Here is a 21,155-nt window from a genome sequence, read left to right as displayed (position 1 = left end):
AAAATTTAATGAAAAACAAAGCACATGTCTTGTGTTTAAAATGTATATAAGATTTTTCACTGTGCAAAATTGTATACAAACTTTTGTTCAACTTCCAGTTACAACAGAATTATGTGTTTGGAGTTTTAAAAAAAACAAACAAAAAAAACCCCATTCCCTGATGCCTGATTAAGAGTGTTGAGTGATAAAGCTTTAAAAAAAAAACCAAAAAAACAATTGGGTGTAGGCTCTTCAGAACAATAAAACATACTAATACGTTTTGGGTTAAACTGTTATACATCACATCCATTCTAATAATCAGTTTTCAGAACATTTATTCATTAAATGTCCACTAGTACTGCCAAAAACTTACAATTTCAGTAAGTCTTATAGCACTAAGGTGTTACACTACCCTAGGATAATTAAATAAACAGTACCCATACTGGGAAAAAAAAATAAAAAATGAAAACAGCCATAGATATACACATAATATATTAGATCAGTTTACTGCTATGTTATTTTTTACTACACCTGTATACAGGTCTGCGGTGTTGAAATAGTTCAAACGAAATAATTTGCCATGGGGATGCTACATTTATGCTGTCTCTGGAATAAAAAAAAAAAAAAAAAAGTTCAAAGTTCTTTGTTTCTGCATTTTCAACCGAGATGCAATGCACTGTTACTGCTGTCACTTTAAATAAAAAAAAAAAAAAGTATTTCAAGAATAGCTCTACAGGATTTGCCACATATTGGTTACAAATCTGCTTACAGTAGTTACTGATTTAAACAAAATATAAATTAATACATAAAACACACCACAACACGAACATGATAAAATCAAGCTTATAAAAGTAAACTGATGTATATGAATTCTTACCGTTGTGTCTGGTTCATTGATTTATAGGGCTGAGAATGAGCCTAAACTAAAATTCACTGTGGTTAGAATTATCCTATTCAAAAATTGACGGGGGTGAGCATTTATGGCAAGCCAAATTATCATTTAGAGATGTCTCAAATTAATTTGTAGATATCTCTAAATATTTGAAGATATCTCTAAATATTTGAAGATATCTTCAAATATTTAAAGATATCTCTAAATCATTTTAATATATCTAAAATACATTTAGAGATATCTCAAAATGATTTACAGATATATTTAAATGGAGCTTTAAATGAGATATCTAAAATGCATTTTTAGATATCTTTAAATCATTTTAAGATATCTCTGTTTTTTTTAGATATCTTGAAATACTTTTCAGATATCGCTAAATCATTTAGAGATATCTCTAAATAACATCCTGTTCATTTAAAGATATCTCTAAATCATTTCACGATATCTCTAAATCATTTCAAGATATCTTCAAATAACTTAAATCATTTAGAAATAACTTCCTGCTCATTTAGAGAGATGTCTAAATCATTTGAAGATATTTCGAAATAACTTCCTGTTCATTTAGAGATATCTCTAAATCATTTGAAGATAAAATGATTTAGAGATATCTTTAAAACCCTCATTTTAAGATATCTCTAAATGACAGTTTGGCGTGCCATGCTAGCACAATCCATATGGTTTCCATAGTATTTAAAGATATCTGTAAATCAATTTGAGATATCTTTATTTCATTTTTAGATATCTCAAATTGATTTACATATATCTTTAAATTAATTTTAGATATCTTAAAAACTGCACAATTAAAGATATATGGAATTCAATTTGAGATATCTGGAAATGTTTTACAGATATCTCTAAATATTACAAGATATCTTAAAATGCAATCTGAGATATCTCTAAATGATAATTTGGCTTGCCCAAGCCTTACGGCAGAAACGCCCCTGTAAATAACTATAAAATCAGAACCCCTCTTGATAGCAAGTACTGAAACAACTGTGTTTCCTACTATCACCACACGAGGGCGCAAGTAAGTTATCTTTATTGTCACTGACTGCAGTGCAAAACCTAGTGTTGACAGCAACTAAATTAAAATGGAATTAAAGCAGACAAGTTCCAGATCCGATGTATTTGACGTATAGTTATATTATAACATCTATTCTGTCTCATACGTATATATATATATATATATATATATATATATATATATATATATATATATATATGTTTTTACAACATGTATAAATATCAAGGAACGATAGTTATATGCAGATAAATATTTAATGAACTAAATTTATTAGGTAGGGTTTTTTCCCTAATAATAACTATTTGCATATATGAGTAAAGTCCAGTAAGAACGAATGGATGAGAATGATTTCAAATAAAAAGAATTACAGAAAACGTGAGTACAGATACCTATAAGAGTAAAATCAAATACCAGATGTAGTAAGTAGTTATAGTTAGGAGCAGTAGTTGAATGCGGCAAGGTATGGAGCAGTTCAGTGCAGGTACAAGCTGATGCAAGAACTGGAACAAGTGGGTTCCATATAGTCCAGCATGGTCAAGAGTCCATGGGTAGGTCGTTCCACCACTGACAGGCAAGGGTGGAGAAGGAGCGGGCTCTGGAGGAGGGGGAGCGGAGGGGAGGTACAGCTACTGCCAGTGGCAGAGGAGCGGAGGGGGCAAGAGGGGGTGTAGGGAGAAATGATAGTCTGGAGATAGGAGGAAGCAGAATGGTCAAGACAGCGATAGGCGAGTACAAGAGTTTTGAACTGGATACTGTGATAGTCATCACGCAGAGGTCTGTGTGGCTCCAGAGCTGGAGCACTGACACACCTAACTAGAAGTACAGTATTACAATCTTGTAAATGGCCAGCAGCAAGCTGTTTAATTATACTCAGTTTAAACTTAAGCATAACTTAATGAGTTGGGTAAAAAGTAAAAAGGATTTTATTGAAGAAGACATGAAAACAAGTTTCCTAATTAAACATTTTTATAATGAATAACTGTATTAGCAGTATATAATAATATTAATTTATTTAGCAGACACCTTGATCCAAAGTTACAGAGGCTAAGCTGTGAACTATGCAACAACAATATATAAATATATACACCAAACTTCCTGAAAAGCTGTGCGCTTTGAACTCCTGAGAGCTTACATTGTTTAAGACACCTGCAGAACTACAGATATGAGAGTAGCCTGACGTTTTTCATTTAAGAAATTCGCTATAAATGCTGTGTTTTTTTAAACACCAAATATTAATATTTTTGTATTACCAGTAAAAGCCATCCCCTTCCTACACTAAAAATTTCAGGCTAAAACCAAACTTTCTCAGCGCTAGGCCTCTTAAAAAAAACAAAAAAAACAAAAAAAAAAGAGATCTCAAAAACTGCACATCTGACTGGAACGAATTCGACCATGTCAAGAGATATTTACCTTACAAGACCATCCATGCAAAATGTTGTGCCAGTCCATTTAACGGGGTAGAAATTATTAAAGTGCAAAAATTGGTGTTTAACAATAAAGCCTACTCAACCCTAACTGTGTCGGTACGGCGCCACTATAATCAGCAGTTCAATTTAAACTGTAATACCCGACACACTCAGTTGTATTTAGAGTAGCATTTAATCTTTGAGTAGAAGCGCAGCAAATCAAAGTTTACATTTTTATAAATGCAGCAGAAAGGTAAAGCACATATATGTGCACATAAATCAGCGAAAACAACATCTAAAATTAAAATTATTAAAATCAAATTATTATCTAATAAGGTACCTTACTGGTCCTGATTTCTCCGTGCTCTGGTTGTCTGCATGTGTGAGTTCTTTAACGTCGCACTACCTTTCTGTTCCTGTAGTCTGCACACTGAAAGCACAAGTTATTTCCCGCCAGCGGAAAAAAAAGTGCCCCCTTCCGCCCTCCCCTGCGGATGCCCATGGGTGGATAGGTGTATTATTGCCCTTGGCATCAGGGTAATTGCCACAGCATTCATTCTGCTTTCCAGACTTCGAGTCGAAAACTTTAGTCATTGAGTTTAAATTTCTTTTAGGATTTCTAAATTCAGCACTGTTGAGTGTTTAATAGTTATAGATGACGGCCTTCCAGAGTACTGAAGGAACCCAGGGTACAGGAGGGCATGCCCCACACCAGGGTGATGCCAACTCTGGGTAGACAGGTCTTAATAAAGCGGCCAGGCAGTGCAACTCTAACACTGATCAGCTCAGTGCTGTAGATGCCTGTTGTGATTAATGGACTGCAGGGTAACAACTAAAGCTTTCATATGGGTCTTCATCATTTTTATGACATTAATCGTTTAAAAATTAACAAAGCAGAATCTATTTTGGTTCCACTGGTACATTTTAACATCGACTTTTAGAATACTACCTCCAGACTTCAACTACAGCACATAAAGCAGGCGCGGTTACAAAGTAATTCCATACATCTTACCTGTTGGGCAATTTCATTCAATATTTACGTCTCAAATTGCAGGTTTAAAAGAAACATGTTATAGTATATATGTGTTTTAATTTTACACTGGCACTACACTACCTAAAATAAATCTCTGTTCGAAAGCCTTGTTTTCAGGTAACGGTGCACTTCCTTGGTAATTTCACCTGGAGAGTAAAACTGTCCAATGTTCTTCAACGCCTTCTTTTTTGTCATTATCCAACCAGCTGTTTTCCCAGATGATTGACATGCTTTGCAGCCAGTAAGATAAAGACACTACTGAGGTGAAATGAAGTGAAGCAGCAAGAGACTTCCTGAGAGTAAGGAAAGGAAACCTAAACTTTCTTTTTCCTAGAGTGTTAGCAGCACGGTTGGGGAAGTTACTTTTAAAAAGTAAATAGTTACTTCTCAGGTGCAGTTTACATTTTACAGAAATATTTGTTTTTGTTTTTGTCAGGCTGCAGCTCAAAAAATATTTTTTGCAGATCTAGCTATCTAGCTATCGAACCCACTCTTTCCCTCCTCTAATGCCATTTTCTAGCAAGATGTTGAAGGATTTTCTGATTTCCATGTTATGCATTAGTCATAGTCCTGCTTTTTTAAATGTAACTAATAGTAACTACATAATATTTTCACATAAAATGTAATGTGTTACCACATTTAGTTTCAAGTTGCTGAACAATGTAATCAGATTACAGTAATGTGTTACATGCACTGCATTAATCCCCAGCACTGGTTACCAGAGCCCTACAGTATATAATGAATGGAAATACACAGTAAGATTTATGAAATTACAATGTTTGCTTCAATCACTTTAAGCCCCCTGCAGATAACACTGGCTTGTTTCCCACATTGACAAACATATATCGGAAAACATTTTGCCTTTGGCCAATCATGAGCGGTTCTTTGAGCATGTGACTCATTGATCCATGCTCATGTTGGCAACTCCCACTTGGTCTGACGCTGCTGAATTGTCAACATTATTGATTTTGTTTACAGCACCACCACTTTTTCAATTTTTGGACTGATTGAAGATACATGATTCCTTGTGCATTTTCATTGTGTGTGTGTGGGGTGGGGGGGGGGGCATAGATTTATATCCTTTAATTGTCTACTAACCTTATGTAGATATTGAAGAAAAAAATGACACTCATAAATTTATTCAGAATTATTTAACCATTTCAACTCTCCTCAACCTCCGACTTTAATCAGCTTAGCAACACACACAGTGTGGTGACCACACTCATTTACTGGAGTAACCATAGCAACACGAGGTAGTGCTCATAATACAGCCTTAGTTGGTGACATTGATGAGGGAAAGAAATGTCAACAGATTGCCATCTAATCATATTGATTCTCCTATGAAATGCAAGCATTGTAAAAAGATGTGATGATCAACGAGTATTTCAGTGTAACAAAGCAAACACACTGAAGCCAGGAAACGAGAGGATGCAACTGCGGCCTGCTGTAGTATCCAAGAGTACGGCTTTAAGTTGTTGCCATTTTTATTTGTATGATTTACTAAGGTGAGAATATATCAAATATTATAAAGCAAAGCACAGTTTCATGCAAGTAACTCTAAAAAAATACACCTGCAGATGAGACAGGCAACCAATAAGACAAATAGGTTAGCAGCACCAACAAAGCCTACCGGTAGTGGTTGTTTTTAGGTTGATAATTAAATTGTCATGATATGGTAATGTTAACCATTTTTGTTTATTAAGCTACTTATTAAAGATATAATATTTGCGATTCATGATGTAAGCATTTTTGTCCTTTTTAAAGTGTTCTGAACCAATATAAAGTTCATATTTTTCTGTAGTCACAGCCAAATTCTATAAATGAGACAGAACCATTCTCAACTCAACACCCTAGGACAGGCAGCAGAAACACAGGCCTCATCTACCTTCCAGTAATTGCTCCATTTTTCTTCTGTGTAAAAGCTATTTAACCAGGCAGCAAATGGTGTAAGCTAAAAGAGTGATGACTATTCCTTACTTCCTATTAGCACTAGCAACATTATCACTGCACCATTTCCTGTGGTTTCCTTGTTTTCTTGAAAGGGGTACTTTACTGTCTGTCTCAATTGTCCTGATCTGAATAGCTTACCTGTTAAATATTTCATCATATGTGTCCTGTGTGGTTCTTTATTGTTGTTTTTGCTTTGATGATTATTTATCAGGCTTACTAACTAATGTCCTTTTTTAACCACTGGGGAAGCTTCTAAAGACTCCTGGGAGCATATTTTCAAAGCATTTCCTCGATCCTTTAATTAACTCCTATACTGTATGTAACTTAGTTGTTTGGCTCTAGTTTTGTAAAATTAATTACCGGTAGGTGATTTCCACCTTTCAATAGGAGTTAATTAATTAAAGACCGGAGTAAATGCTTTGAATATATGGCCCCTAAGAGCTTAATGTCTGAAGCATGTTTTAGAAATTACCACGGATGTGCAACTGCAATTTCTGCCCCCCCTGCCACTGTGGCAACTGTGAATGGAAAATGAATGGAATGGAAAATCTCTGTACAAATCACAAAATCAGAGGGGACAAGATGGATAGCTGCACACCCCGATAGGGTTGGGCAATAATTACATTTTAAATGACAGATTATCATGATAATCAGAAATATTTTGAATCATGTTTTAACCTCCATTGTTTTCTAATCTCCTTAGACAGTTGCTATTTCTTTTTTTCTGTCTGCTTTTCAGTTGTTTCCTTTTTAAACTAAAGCCTTACCAACATGGCCCTTAACACCTTAGCATCTCTTTATGAGCTGGAAGAGAGAGAGAGAGCAAACATCTCCGACTTGGTGTTAGGTTTGTCCCAGATTCTGTCGAATGAGGTTTCGGTGCTCAGCTGAGACTGCTGAGCCTGGTTATTACTGAGTGAAACTCAAGAGGGTACAGGAGCTATTTTCTGTTGTCTGCAGTGCTTCATCACTTTGTTCATCCTGCGTCTTTAGTATTAGTGGTAGTGACCTATATCAGCGTGTGCTGACAGTTGCTCTACATCGAAATCATGAAAAACAAGCTTAAAATAAAATGCAAGGTAGGGAAAGATAAAACTAAATCAGTAATTCCACGAGTGACATCACAATCTTACTCAATGGTAGTAATATCTGACTTCCTCTAAACAAACTGTACAATATGCTGGTATACTATCTGTGTATATAAAATACAGGTTAGTGCCTCTATGTATGATTGCAGTCTAAGCCATAGTTCACTCTTCTGACGTCTAATATCAATGTAATGCTTTTCGTTCAAATTTGTAATATAGTATAAAATATTAAATAGAAAAAAACATAAGAGCAGCATAATTACAAGAAAATAATTCCATGCAACCTGCCTATTATTACAGTATTATGATGCATATCACTTTCAGGGATACAGTGGATGGCGTATGTAGGTCCATAAAGCTACATAAAATAATGTATCATAATCCCAGGTATATGGAGGCTGTTTCTCTGTCCGTGCAACTGTTTTTCTCTATGTTATTTCATTGGTCATCTCCTTTTCATGTTACTGATTGCATTTACAGCAGTGGCAGGGGGTGACTGTCACTGACACATGTGTTACAGTTTAAAGTGCTATATTTCTATGCTGTCCTCCTGCCCAGCAGGTGTAACTGCAGCACAGCATCTTCCGGGAAACAATGCAAAGACTGTAGACATCCAGCTCCAATCCCCATCCTCTGATGCTCAAACCAGCCCCACAGCAATTGGTGGTCCTCAAAGTGTGCTCAGATGGTCACTGGTCCTTGTTCCCTGCTTTCCACAGTTTGTTAAAGCCCTTGTAGCTGGAAAGGAGTGTTCATTTATTTTTCTTCTATTTATACCCAGCTCAGGCTTGATCTGATTTGCAGTAATTGGCTGGATAAATACACAGGCTGCTAATGGGATTCACTGGGCAGCAGAAAGCTTCCTCCCACAGCTTCTACCTCACAAGGCTGTTTCCTGCTTCCTCTTGCATCACGCACGTCGATTCACCCTGGCCAGTTTCATCAGTTTCAGTGCTATTTCACCAGGGCCAGCCGTGGGTTGGCTTCCCATCATACAGCAAAACAGCTCCAGTTACAGCATATTATATTGTTCATGAATATAATTAGGGTTTCTGATTTCAAGTTTCAACCCACAAAACAAAGATAAAACTACCTTGAAACCAATACAAAACTAAAGCAATGTTTATCCTGTAAACACTCTAAGAACACCGAGCACTGTTGCTTGCTCTGCGTTCACTTTGCATAGCAATGGTGTGGTTTACTGTATTTTGATGCTCTAGGATGTGTGCTGCTATTTGAGTCAAGGGGTTCTCAGGATGCCTCAATACATCTAAACTCCAGAAGGGTTATATTTGAACAAGACCAGAAATACCTGTCAATTCGCTCTACAGGCGATATAAAAGCTCTGATAAACAGCTACCAAAATAAACACAGATAAAGGGAAAAAGTAACACAGAAAAACAAAATAATATAATATAATATAATATAATGTAATGAAGTGGTTAGAACCAGAAGAAATCTACTTACAGCAGCCTTTGTGGGGTTTCCTATTACCAGTACTAATTCTACCGCAAAAAAGTATAATATATAATATATAGGAAACTGTTTACACACAACTCAAATTGTTTGGTAAGATAGAAAGGATTGATTGGTTTCTTGACACTGTTACTATACTAAAAACACCAATATGAAGATAGTATTTTAGTTAACTATGCTTTTTAGATCTTTGGGACAACCAATTTATTTTCTTTGGAGAAGATGCAGCAAAGAGCTGCATTGTTTAAATTAAATGTCCTTTAGTGCACATGCAATGCTTTCTTGATAATGAAGCCTCAAATTTCAAACATTCTATTCTAATCCATACAAAGGAAAAGGTAATAAGCCGAGTAATTAAGGAAGCTGATGGATTCTCTGAGGAGCTGTTGAGGGAGCCATCTTATTAGGCTGTTACTGTCTCTTTAAATCCAAAGCAGAGAGTGTGCTGGGCATGGGGGGGGGGGGGGGGGGGGTTAGAAGAGGCTTGGATCAGTCCTCATTTAATAAGCACAATTTATAAACACCAGAGGGGGAGAGAGAGAGAGAGAGAGAGAGAGAGAGAGAGAGAGAGAGAGAGAGAGAGAGAGAGAGAGAGAGAGAGAGACTCTAGATAGTAAAGGAAGAAATCGGGTAACCTTTCTTCCCAGTCTGGGAGCTGGGGAATATTGACACAATCTACTGCGGGAGTCAAGCAAGAGAGATTGGAGCTGTGCGTTAGAGAATGATATAGGGAGAGGAGAAATTGGTGTTGAGGTGGGTGTGCGTGTGTGTGTGTGTGTGTGAAGAGGCACCGCATTGCTGTTTCCATCAAGGCTTTCAAATCCTGTTGGACTCTCTCTCTCTATGCTTCTTTTTTTCTCTCCCTTTTGTTAGCAATATGCTAGATGGACATCACAGCTCATCTAACAGTAAGCAGATGGATTTTTAATGGATTCTGATCCTCTGATTGCATTAACACCGTTTGGGATTTTGCTGATCTAGGTGGAGTCGACTGCCTGCCTTGCTTTCCTGGCGTGGGGGTTGGTACGTGTTTGGTTGGGGGGGGGGGGGGGGGAGTTGTGTATCAACTGCAAGGAAGGCGCATGGCTTGTCTGATGCATTTCAACAAAAACTGCTACCAAAGAAGATCGAAGAAGGGATAATAATGGCAGCCTGGATTCCTCCCCCCATTGTCTAGTTTGGTTATCTGTTTTTTTTTTTTGGGGGGGGATTTGCAAAACCTATTTCATGCATGTCCTGTGGGGGCAGGTTCAATTTTGACGATGGGGGGTCATACTGCGGAGGCTGGGAGGATGGCAAGGCTCACGGCCACGGGATCTGCACTGGCCCCAAGGGACAGGGCGAGTATTCGGGGTCCTGGAGTCACGGCTTCGAGGCGGTGGGGGTCTACACATGGCCAAGCGGCAACACATTCCAAGGGACTTGGGCACAGGGCAAGAGGCATGGCATCGGGGTGGAGAACAAAGGGAAGTGGGTATATAAAGGCGAATGGACTCATGGATTTAAGGGACGCTATGGGGTACGTGAAAGCATGGGCAATGGGGCCAAATACGAAGGCACCTGGAACAACGGGCTGCAAGACGGCTACGGGACTGAGACCTACTCTGACGGAGGTAAGCCAGGTTCTTGATACTTAATAAAACCCTGAATTAACTGGCCTAGATGTGAGGCTGTTCTCAATACACTGGTTCATGCCTGTCTCATTCACTTGTATGGAAAATAAACATCTTCAGGTGGCTGTAAAGGTTTTACTGAGGAAAGTTTTCCCTACTGAAGTATATACGTCACATAACTTGGACTGGGCGGAAGGAGCCTACTCCTGTGTGTTTACTGTGTCACACAAGCCATTTTCATGCTAAATCCAGAGGCCTCTATGAAGGCCATGAAGGCTTCTAACAAAATTTCAGGAAAAATAAATTACAATATAACTGATCATGAACATAACAAAAAAAAAACCCAAAACATTTGCCTGTCAGAATGATCTATTTTTCAGTTCTTAAAACCGGTTAACTCCTGACAATATCTCAACAGTACACTCAGGATCTGTTTAATTAATAACCTGTATTGCAATGATCTAGAGGCCCCTTTAGGGCACATCCATACATATCTAAGTAAGCTGTAGGTATTACTGAGAGAAAAAATCCCCCCCATCCACCCCGTCTTGGTTTTAATTACAGACTGTTGTTTCCCTGGGTTTGGTTTGTGTTTTTTCCTGTTTTAAGAGACCATGCTTCTGTGTGAGCCTCAGCCCCTGGTTGCAGGCTGGCCCTTGTGTGTCTTGTGGCCTGTGCTGTGGTCACTGGAGAGAGGAGAGGGAGGCTAATAGACAGCATGGCTTAATTACATGCTAAGGCCTGCATTTGAACTGCCCCGGGCACAGACTGGCTCTAGCCATTTGGGGTCCTAACAGTAGGTATAAATAAAATGTATTGAGAGAGAGAGAGAGAGAGAGAGAGAGAGAGAGAGAGAGAGAGAGAGAGAGAGAGAGAGAGAGAGAGAGAAAAATTCTTAATATTGCATATTGCTTACCGAACCATGCAGTATCCATTATATACAAAATGCAAGGCAGATTAAACAGAATAATTATTTTGTAGGAGGTGGGATTTTGATTCAGAAATCACCATGGTAGCTCATGGAAATGTACTGTTTTTTTATTTTTATCATGACTATTAGTAATAACATGAAATGGATCAAATGTCTAAACATGATCTATACAAAGGGAGTCTCAACCTACTCCAGTCTCATTGCATTTCAATCAATGCGACCACGATTTCAAACTACATGCATGCATAGCATTCAGTAAAATGAAAGGAGAGCAAAAAGCCATAGCAAAACTAATAACAGATAGCCTATTTGTAATTAACAAAATAGCACCACGATACCAGAAAATACTTCCCACTTAAGAGCTCACACCACCCTCTCATCTTTTCACTTCTACTTTTTTCCCTTCTTCTACCAACCTTTTTTTCTTTATATCATCTACAGTATTTCTGCTTTTTGACACTCTTGCCTACGTGACTAACTGGCTACTCACAAAAAGACAAGAAATATAATTATGTCAATACACATATAGTACTATACTGTACACTGCATTTGTGTGTGGAAGGAAACATACTGTACAAACAACACAGTGCCAGAAAAAAACTGTAAGGGTGGACCAGTGGAATTATTCACCAGCTCCTCATACCTTTCACCCCTGGAGGCGGGGTTAAAATCCAGATCTCATCCAAAATACATGTGGTGGTCTTATCCTAGCCCTCAGACAATAGACATAGGTTTATATCATAATACAAAATGAACACAAAGAGAGAGGCCTAAAACTGAAGGCAGGGGGTGTTCAGGTTGAGCGAGGTGCGTTTGTTGAGTTCCATTGTCCCTCGCTTTTCATCAGCACCAAAATTCACAAACGCTGTTTTAAAAGAGAGAGAGAGAGTCTGAAGATTAAAGCAGGCATCTCAATTTCAGTGTTGCGCTGCAGCACTAGCCTGGTCTGGAGCCAACTGCACCAGTTTCCAGCACAACAGATTCACAGAACCACAAGGAGATCTCCACAAAGCCTTTCTGTAAAATATCCTGCATTTTTCTAACCTTTTAAAGCAATTGTCAGCCTCACAATGAATAGCATGAATAGCCTAATACAGCAATAACCACAATCCAACCAGGATAATATAAACCAACTTTAAAGTAACATGTTCAAAGGTACAACAGTAATCCATGTTGGAAATATCAGCTATATTAATGTTTCCTGTAAATTGTTACCAGTAAAACACATTTTAATCACTTCTTGAAGATGTTTACTTAGAACATAAAGTATATACTGTACACTGCCTGAAGATTTTATAGGGCCTGCACCTGATATCGGGTTCGGCCCCATTTGCTTTGCTTGACATGTGGCATTGACTCCAGAAGGTGTGGGAGGTGCCTGGAAGAATGGAATCCTTTCAGTCAGTAACGTTTCATGTAATTGGTGCAGAGAGGTAGGATTGTGATGAGAAATGTGTTGTTCCAGTTCATTCCAAACATGCTCAACTGGATTGAGACCCAGGGATTATGGCGGTCATGGAAGATGCCTTAACTCTCTGTCATGCTCCTTAAAACATGAGCGTATAATTGTGGCACAGTGGACGTGTGCATTATCGCCTTGAAAGTAGCCATCATGATCAGAGTACAAGTGCAGCATTGCTGGGGGAACTTTATTTGTGTTAAATGGCACCTTCGTACTGTTTTTATAGTTCAGGAAGTGAAACAGAAAGATACGGAAAAAGTGCAGCACTTTTTCTAAATATTATTTTCAAAGAACATATTTATCTCCTTAACATACCTGTATGAATATCTAGGAAAGATAACTCATCTTACAATTCAGACCTCTCTAGTAGTATAGGAAAGATAACCACCCAAAACTGCAGACCGCTCTAGTAGTATAGGAAAGATAACTCAAATCAGCAGGCAACTCTAAATACTAATATGTATATTTATGCAAAGGCAAAGACACTGAAACAACGTAATTAGCTATCCTTGGGTAAGTCGTTCTATTAAGTTGCTTACCCTAGGAATTATTCCTCATTAAAGGCGCTTCTATCCTTATAGTGGCTTAGAAAAAAAGCACCAAAAAACAACCCAATGAACAACTGTTATTTTTAGCGGTGTTTATGCAGTGTTAGCTTTTAATACATGCACACAATTACAGTTTTTGTAACCTTTTTAAAAGCTACTAGCTAAATAACGTGCGACCATCAGGTGTTAAAACCGGGATAGTAAATTAAATGAATGACAATCACAAGGTTTCACGATGTCATCACAGAATAGGAATATACAGGTAGTGGACAAAAAAATGGGTAAATGAGGGACACCAAGTATATTGAAGGCAAGGGCTTCCACATGGGTGTGGCTCATGCGTTAATTAAGCAAATAACATCCCAGCATGCTTAGGGTCATGTATAAAAATGCTGGACAGGCCTGGTTGCCTATAATTATGGCTAGCATGGCTGCAAGAGGAGACCTCAGTGACTTTGAAAGAGGGGTGATTGCTGGGGCGCGTTTGGCAGGAGCTTCAGTGACCAAGACAGCTCAACTTGCTGATGTTTCATGAGCAATGGTGTCTAAGGTGATGTCGGCATGGAACTCTGAGGGAAAGACATCATCAGCAAAGGGCAACAGTGGGTGGAAGCACATACTCCAGGATTCGAAGTGCAAGGCAAAACAGGCGAGCAACTGCAGATCAATTGACTGCAAATTTCAACCTGGGGTGCAAGCAGCCAGTTTCATCAAAAACGGTCCACCGAGTGGGATACCATAGTGGCCCAACGCCCTATTAAGACTTTACTTTGGTGTTTCCATTTTTTGTCCACTACCTGTAGATTCACAGCAGCTAGCTTTGTGCAGTGGCAAGCCGACACCATTAACTCATGACATTGTCAGCTTGTACAGCCATGTATAGCCTTCACAGCTATAGGAATTCCAATTCAGTGATACATAACCAAGGTTTGGTTGCTAAGAGGCGGGTTAATGGAACTATGGAAGCCTGGGCTCCAATCAGGTCTGTAGTTAAAGTAGTTTGATTGCCTCAGCTTAGCTATTAGTCCACAAAACCACCAAGCAGTTTGGCACAATTCAGCAGAGTTTTATTTTTTGTCTCTGGTCAAGGACTGAACGGCAGACAGTTGGTTTTCAAGTCAGGATAGAGGTCATTGAGGTTGCAGAGGTCTGAGGTGAGACTCTTATTGTATTTGACTGTAGTATGGCTGCAGCCAGTACTACATTCACAAGCAGCAAAAATATCTTCTATAATTCTAAGAAACATTGATATTTTCTGCTTAACTCCTTCAACTGCTTATATGTTTACAGGAGTTTATACTCAATAAACTAATCTAGTAATACGTATACTGTATGGTGAGTGGGATAAATGAAAGGACGAGGACTGAGGTTTCAGCAACCAAACAGGGGCGGCACACCCCTGCTAGTACAGTAAAAACATATTTGAAAGATATGGTATAATATGCTTTAAGTGTGGAGGTGTAGAGGTCCAGTTTTTATTATTTGTAGCCACACATGAGCGCTACATTCAGCAAAAAAGAAAGCCATCTTTGTGCCTCGCTTAATAAAGCTTTATATATATATATATATATATATATATATATATATATATATATATATATATATATATTACTGCGGTTGTTTGTATTTCTGTCAGTTTAAAAAGTACCTTGTTTACTGCTTTCTTTTCTTCTTTTTTTAATTTAGTAGTCGCCAATTATTTTTCTCCCAATTTTATAATATCCAATTATTTTTAGGCTCAGCTCACCGCTACCACCCCCGCGCTGACTCGGGAGCGGTGAAGCGTGTGCTGTCAGCCGACCGCTTCTTTTCACACTGCAGACTCACCATGCAGCCACATCAGAGCTCGGAGGACAACGCAGCCCTGGGCAGCTTACAGGCAAGCCCGCAGGCGCTCGGCCAGACTACAGGGGTCGCTGGTGCGCGGTAAGCCGAGGATACCCTGGCCGACCTAAGCCCCCCCCCCCGGGGGGCACTCAGCCAATTGTGCGCCGCCCCCTGGGAGCTCCCGTCCATGGTCGGCAGCGGAATAGCCTGGACTTGAAGCAGCGACGCCCAAGCTATAGGGCGCATCCTGCACTCCATTCGGAGCACCTTTACCGGATGCACCACTCGGGAGCCCCAACTGCTTTCTTACACGTTCGGTATCTGGAGTTTTTTCCCTGTACAAAAAAAACAATTACCTTGCACTGCAAGTGCTGACTTTGTGAAAAGGAACACGATTAATAATTCATGGGAGAACGTACTTTTTGGCTTCAGTGCAAATGAACCAGTCACAGGCTTTGTTTAATATCCTGTTAAAACTAAAGGCATACATTTTTAAATGACAGTTGGAATTAGTTAATCAAATGGTTCACCCAACAGACCAGTCAATCAATCACACTGTAGGAATAACATAGCAACAGAAGATAACTTGGGTTATGTGTGTCTTAAAAATCAATCCATATGTTTATTACAATACATAACAAAAGTATCGTTTGCACTTGCTGATCCTACTGTGGAATAAAATAAGTGTTCAAATATCTCAAATATCTTGAACATGTTTAATAAATCTCATCTCATTCATAGATTATTTTAAAATTGAACTATTGCTTTTTAGTAACTCCAAAAATAGACATGTTAAAATGTACAATATGGTAAAGCAAGCAGCGTTTTTTTGGCAAACCTTTATTGTTTGCTATTGCAAAATAATAGTACTTTGATCAGCTCTCCTTGTAGCATTTCTACACAAGCTGTTCTTGCCGACTATCCTCCTACTGGAATTCCTGCTGCCTTTATTTATTCACCTGCATCTGCAAATGGACCTCAGATAACTGTAACTGGGTCAGATAAGACTCCATCCAGCGAGATTCTCCTCACCAATATATTTACTAAACTATGCATTTACATTTACATTCACCTCATCCTGTCACAAGTACATGTATATTACATTGATACTAGAACATTTCAGTTTATGGTGTGATTGGGTTACAAGTGGATGTTAGGATGATACCTCGGGTAGTGCCCCATACAGTTTTATTAATAGGTTTTTATAAATGTAGGGTTACATTTTAAGTCCAGATTGAATGTTGCATTCTCGTAACAAATATACAGAAAGGTTTACAAAAGCCTACAGTATGGTAGTGATTTATATTTTTGTTTAAAACTGAGAATTATTGTAGGTAATTAGTTTTAGGGAATTTGTGGACTTTGACGTAAATTGATCTAAACATTAATTAATCTAAACAATGAGACCATTAAAATTAAAATTAAGTCAAAGCGATTCCTCTACCATGGTATGAAAATCATCTCTATATTTGTCTTAGAAAAATCTTGAAGTGAGAAAATCTCTTTAGGGTAATTCTGTCTGTAAAAGTATGAAAAAAATTGTGAAGGCCTTATTTTAGTTGGGGGAAATTAAGGGGCTAAACATTTAAAATAATATATTTTTGAACAATAAAACAACATCATATGTAAAAATATTTAAACATTTAGTCAAAACAGAATTCTGAAACTGTGTGTCGGTGTGTGTTGCTAACCTGGTTTAGCAGCTAGTTACAAACACCCAAAGATCCAAAATCGCCAGTGAGAGTTCTGAGCAGGTACAATCCCTGCAGGCCAATTTCAGCACCATGGATAGCTCCTGTAGATCACTCTGTAGTATCCCAGGGAGCCCTATTGTAACCCCTCGTCTCTGAATTGCCTGCCACAGCACACCTTAATAAGACTCAGAGCACACATTGGTATTACCAGCTAGATCTGTACTGCACAGTTTCATTTAAAAGGCTTACTTCAACGTCATGTGTTGCCAACCATGCTGATCCATGTTTGGGGTTTTGAGAGGCGCATACATCACATCTTATTCCAGGTAAACAGAGTACTTATATAATTTCCATCAAGCTGTCTAAATATCTCAATGTAGGGGAGCGATTTGTAAGACTTATATGTGCACAGCAGTCTGCTAGTGGGGATTTCAGTATACAACAAAACCTTGTAGCTAACAAAATAGTTCCATACCCCCCCCAATGCACCTCTGTTCAAATGTGCAATTTTCAAAGAAACACATGTTTCAGCAGACATGCATTTTTAATTTAAAACATGATTTCTGGTACCTCTCTAGGCTAAATAAATCTATATTTAGACTGTCCTGTACTTCCTGAGTGATTTCAACTAGAGGGTGAAATTGTCCCCGCCCCTTCACTGGTTTCTTTCCTGTCAATAACCAGCTGCTTCCCCCTTTTGACTGGCAAGCTTTCAGCCAGTAATATGCTTTGAGCCAGAAAACACTGCTGAGGTGAAATAACCCAGGAAGTGCAAGTGCAAACAGATAACCCATAAATAAGGCACACAAACTGAGTCTCCTTTAACCTAAAGTAGTACCAGATACATGTTTTAAAATTAAAATACAGGTGTGCTATATTTCTTTCAAAACTGTACATTTGAGACCCCTTTGGCTAAGCAGGTCAAATTCTTTTAAGAGCACATCAGTATAAAGACATTCACAATGAAGGCCACCTTTTGTTTTTTTTTTGTTTTGTTTTTTTTTTACAGATTTGCCCCTGTGGACGGCAAAGTAAAGTCCACTCCTGTATTCAGTAATAAGGCCACCTTTACACAAGCTCAGCTCAGACCTATTGCACTCTGCACTGCACTTTATGTGTGGGTCAAGCTGTCTAACAAGCTGTACCAACCAATGACAAAGGATCACACACAGGGAGCTAGCTTCAAGTTGCAAGGCATCTGCTGAATCCTTTTGTATGTTTGTCCCATTCTTGTATTGTTTCTCACTTATCGTGCCATGCATGTCTGGCTTGATCCTAGAATGATTCTTGTGTTATAGAGATATGTACAGTATGTGGCTCAGTGAAAAGAAAGATTCTGTATAAAGACTTTGGGGTGGACTCAATCAATAAAAATACACAATAGCTTTATAACCCTTTATAACCTGTGGTAATTCCCTTTGTTGGATGTGGCTCTACTGGTGCTGATAAATGAAGTGGTTCAGAAAGCCGTTTGGTTGAATCCACCTCTTAAAGCATTGAATTGCCCTTGATAAAAAAAAAAGAAAAAACAGGCTGCACATCAATGAAACATTGGTCCATGCATTCAAATCAGTATCGGTAACTGCAGAACAGTAGCATGTCAGTAGATTCTATTCCGTATGCATTCATTTCCTCTCTTGTTTACAACAGTACAAAGTGTGTGTGTGTGTAGGGGTCTACCACAAACAAAAAAAACACACAAAAAACATATTTCTACAAAAGAAAAATGAATTACCTCGGCCAAAATAAAACTTACAAAATAAAACCATACGAGAACAACTTACCTCAAAAAGCTGCTATTGGAGCCAGAAGGGGAAATTGGGTGGAGAGGTACATCAACACAGGACATTTTATCACAGTTTACTTAAAATATACTGATATTATAGTTGGATTCTTTGTTAGACAAATATCCCCTTTACTTGGGTTTTGGGAACCAACCATTACACAATAATACTAATATCACCGCCACTGCTCCACAAACATGAACGCCTGGTCTCGGTAATTGCTGTTCTATAGTTCCAGGCCTTGTTTTCTTTGTGACTCACTTAGAAGCCACTGGAGTAGAACAGCTATCTGGTTCAATATGAAAACAAGCACAACATCAGAATTACAAGCCTACCATTGTCATACACTGTACTGTACTTGCAGTGTGACACACATTTAGAAAAAGATTGCTTTTTGTTCTTTGTTTCTTGTATTTTTCTTTCAGTTTCTTGTTTGGGTTTTGTAAAAATGATTGACAATATATACAGCAGTTTTATTAGAGTTGCAAAAGGTCAGGTATGCTTTTTTTCATTACAGAAAAGACAAGCATGTGAGCTTGACTCACTTGTTATTTGAACATTGCTTTATTGAATACTGAAGTTACTATGCTGCAGCCTTACAGAGCTAGGCTTCTCAATGCATGTTAGTTGCTGTATGCTTGTACATACACAGGTGTGAAAAAATATTTTCTGGTAACATGATGCTTACATGCATTGACATTATTTGCAAACCAGCCACTGCCTGATTTCACTTGCCTCAGTACTACCACAGAAGACTCAGGAATGTTCTCAACATTACAAAAGAGGAAGAACAAATAGTAAAGTGACATAAAAACACGTCCCTCATTGAGTGAATGCACACGTTGCTACAGTTGCTTTATACATTCTCATATATCCTATGAACTATATATAACATTTGTTTTGTCACTGTGATATACACTTCCTGGCCACTGTAATAGGACATGTCTACCCAATTGGATTTGACATTGCTCTGGTGTGGGGCATGTTCTCCTGGTATACCCTGGTATTCCCTTGACTGCTTTGGAAGGCCAAACCCATGTTGTAGTTTACCCTGCAATACTGCACTGATGGCAATGTCTACTTTTAAAGCTACAATGACTGAATGCCTTAACATGCCTCAAGACATCTTCCATCACCTTGTGGAGTCTATGCCACGTCATCTCAAAGCTGTGATCAGGACAAACGGGGGCCCAGCGTTAGGTAAAGGTCCTTACAAAGTGGCCAGATTATGATTTCCATTACACGAGAGTAGATGTTAAAACTTCATGCTGATTTGAACGCGGCTCTCGCCAAGATACGCACCAACTAAGACGTAGCTTTACAGTAAACTAATGTGATCCATCTCTGTCTCCATCCATTTGCGTTTCCTTCCATATGATGATGTAGATATCCTTCTGTCTGGTGTTGATGGCTGAAGTGTAATGCTGGCTCCAGGGATCAGCTTATTTGCCTCCCTAGCGCATCAGCACACACAACAGCTGCTCCAGGGATCAACTACAGTGTGGTCTCCCCAACGCATCAGCATGACAACCTTCTGGATTGAGCTAAGTAGGGTACATCTCTGGGGTCTTCAAGTGGGCACCTTCCATCCTCGGTGTTTCGTCGACTAGCCCACAACACCTCAAGAGGGATCGATGGTGATTCTGGCGTCCCAGCATCACCTCCCTCCGTCCCCCACTAAACTCAGCCCAGCTTACTTACCCGTATATCAGCATTTCTTTCTTTCTATTGTGCTTGAGATCCCCAGCCAGAATCTTTCCGTCTCAACCACAGCCAGTTGCTGCTCCTCTCTGCTGCTTCAGATAAGTTCTTCACTGTGTGTTTGATTTACAAAATCTTCTAAATCCTTAATTGAACATATAATTTGGTTAATTAGACTGTGACAGGATGGCAAAGCATTATTGAGTTCATTGAGGGTTTTTATTAACAAAAGTAAATCAAAACACTGCTCACAGAGCAAAATAAAAAGGTCAAACAAAACAAGTCATGAACACACACATCCACAAAAGAAAATCCCTCACCCAAGTCTTCCACTATCATGGTGAGTTTTAGTTTAAATATAGGAGAGTTTGTCTCTCTCCTAATGGAGTTTCCAGCTCCCTTTTTATATCATGTGGTTGTTCCCAATTAGCAGCAATTATCTAATTTGGGAACAGCCACATTCTCACATATAGAAATTAACCCCATCCCTGCCAACCACCACCACCAACACACAAACCAAACACTATTTACAAGTAGGGCCCTGCCCTGCCACATAGACCTTTTTAATTTTTCTCAGCTCCTAAAAAGTTACTTATAACATTTTATAGGTAACTTGAAATCTCCAGCTGTTTAAGAGCTGAAAACAAAGGTCAAATTAAGAAAATGATTAGTTCAACTAAGAGTTGAGTTAAGTAACTGAGAGCTCAGTTGGAACGCAAACCAGGGATCCCGAGGACAGAGTTCGGG

The 21,155-nt window shown here is 38.6% G+C and overlaps 1 protein-coding gene across 2 annotated transcripts in view; it reads left to right on the top strand.

Moving 5' to 3' along the window:
• Positions 1 to 9,379: 9,379 nt before the first annotated feature.
• Positions 9,380 to 21,155, top strand: part of LOC117424025 (junctophilin-3-like) — a 71,522-nt gene continuing 59,746 nt past the window's right edge. The window contains exons 1-2 of one of the 2 annotated variants that reach the window (XM_058992563.1): positions 9,380 to 10,461; positions 15,139 to 15,812. In XM_058992563.1, the coding sequence (XP_058848546.1) occupies positions 10,080 to 10,461; positions 15,139 to 15,332 (576 nt within the window). In that variant the 5' untranslated portion in view covers positions 9,380 to 10,079 and the 3' untranslated portion in view covers positions 15,333 to 15,812. Of the gene's footprint in view, positions 10,462 to 15,138; positions 15,813 to 21,155 lie in introns of those variants that run through there. The other variant, XM_034040038.3, reaches the window with a different exon arrangement.

Source organism: Acipenser ruthenus, chromosome 19, assembly GCF_902713425.1.
Source record: "Acipenser ruthenus chromosome 19, fAciRut3.2 maternal haplotype, whole genome shotgun sequence".
Classification (NCBI taxonomy): domain Eukaryota; kingdom Metazoa; phylum Chordata; class Actinopteri; order Acipenseriformes; family Acipenseridae; genus Acipenser; species Acipenser ruthenus.
This window is presented reverse-complemented; position numbering and strand designations above follow the sequence as displayed.